This window comes from Bison bison, unplaced genomic scaffold (genome assembly GCF_000754665.1).
Source record: "Bison bison bison isolate TAMUID 2011002044 unplaced genomic scaffold, Bison_UMD1.0 scf7180017864223, whole genome shotgun sequence".
NCBI lineage: Eukaryota > Metazoa > Chordata > Mammalia > Artiodactyla > Bovidae > Bison > Bison bison.
The window spans coordinates 2,491,017-2,492,201 of NW_011494795.1; the positions used below are offsets into that span (position 1 = coordinate 2,491,017).

Here is a 1,185-nt window from a genome sequence, read left to right on the forward strand (position 1 = left end):
TTTGCCCGCCGCCAGGATCATAGGCACGCTGCCAAAGTAGCCATTGCTGATGCCCATGAGGAGGGAGAGGACACAGGGCCAGGCCGGGTGGCGGAGGGCGGGTGTGCCGCTGGGGTAGACGCAGAGGATGAAGAGGGGGATGAAGACCACGCGGAGGCAGGAGCAGGCCAGCAGGTGGGTGCCCCGCCAGTCCATGGGCAGCGCCGCCAGGATCTGCAGGGAGATGGACCTGTGGGCCCCAGCCTCGGCCCTCGCCTCTCCAGACCCACTCCTGTCCCTGGACGCTCCCGGCTCAGGCCGTGTCCCTGTCCTTTCCTGTTTTTGCCCCCGAAAACTGACCAAACCCCTCACTGTGGCAACACACAGGCCTTGCGGTGTGCTTGGCACCCAGCTAAACACGACACGTGTCCTGCATCAGTCCTCACAGCGCCCTCACCGGGCAGGCTCACGACCCCATTTGAGAAACAAGGACACGGCGGCCCAAAGAGTCAGGCCCACCTGTGTCAACTTGTAGGAAGCGGCAGCAGCTGGACCCGCTAACTAAGCTTGGCTTGGAGTTTCTCAGACCTCCCTGCTGTGTGACCGCAGGCATATGGCTTTCCCTCTCTGAGCCTTGTGTGCCTCTAGAAAAGCCCAATGACAGGCTAGCCAGTTCTGGGTGCTCCTGCCCCCTTGCTTGTATCCACACCTGTGCTACCAGAGACCCCTCAACCAGTGAGCCTGGGGCCAGTGCCAGGTGCCCCTCCTCTTGCCCCTGGTCTGGTCCATGGCTCGGCTCCAACCCTCCCCACCCGGAGCCACATGCATCTTCAACTGGGGGCGCCCTCCCCTCCGCTGGGGCGGGGCCCACCTTGCCCACGAAGTCAGAGAGGTTGAACACGGCCATCAAGAGGATGGGCAGCCACTCGCCCAGGATGCAGTGGCGGATCTCGGACTCGAGACCCGGGAACAGGCACAGCGTGATGAAGTAGGTCACAGCGATGGACAGCATGTCCGCCCAGATGACGCGGGCCACCACGTAGCGGTGCAGGAGCAGCGCTGTGGGCGGCCAGCGGGGTCAGAGGGCGGCGAGCCCAGGAGCCCCTGCCAGCAGCCCGTCGGAGCAGCCGCCCCGCCCCGCGCGCAGACCCGACGCCGGGCCAGGCCCGCCCACCTCGGAAGGAGGGCCAGCTGCGCCTGATCCTT

The 1,185-nt window shown here is 65.6% G+C and overlaps 1 protein-coding gene across 1 annotated transcript in view; it reads right to left on the reverse strand.

Moving 5' to 3' along the window:
* SLC29A4 (solute carrier family 29 (equilibrative nucleoside transporter), member 4) overlaps positions 1 to 1,185 on the reverse strand; it is a 10,375-nt gene that overhangs the window by 311 nt on the left and 8,879 nt on the right. The window contains exons 8-10 of the mRNA XM_010845797.1: positions 1,154 to 1,182; positions 851 to 1,038; positions 1 to 213 (exon numbers count right to left, since the gene is read on the reverse strand). The exon at positions 1 to 213 is cut by the window's left edge and continues 19 nt beyond it. Of these exons, the coding sequence (XP_010844099.1) occupies positions 1 to 213; positions 851 to 1,038; positions 1,154 to 1,182 (430 nt within the window). The remainder of the gene's footprint in view (positions 214 to 850; positions 1,039 to 1,153; positions 1,183 to 1,185) is intronic.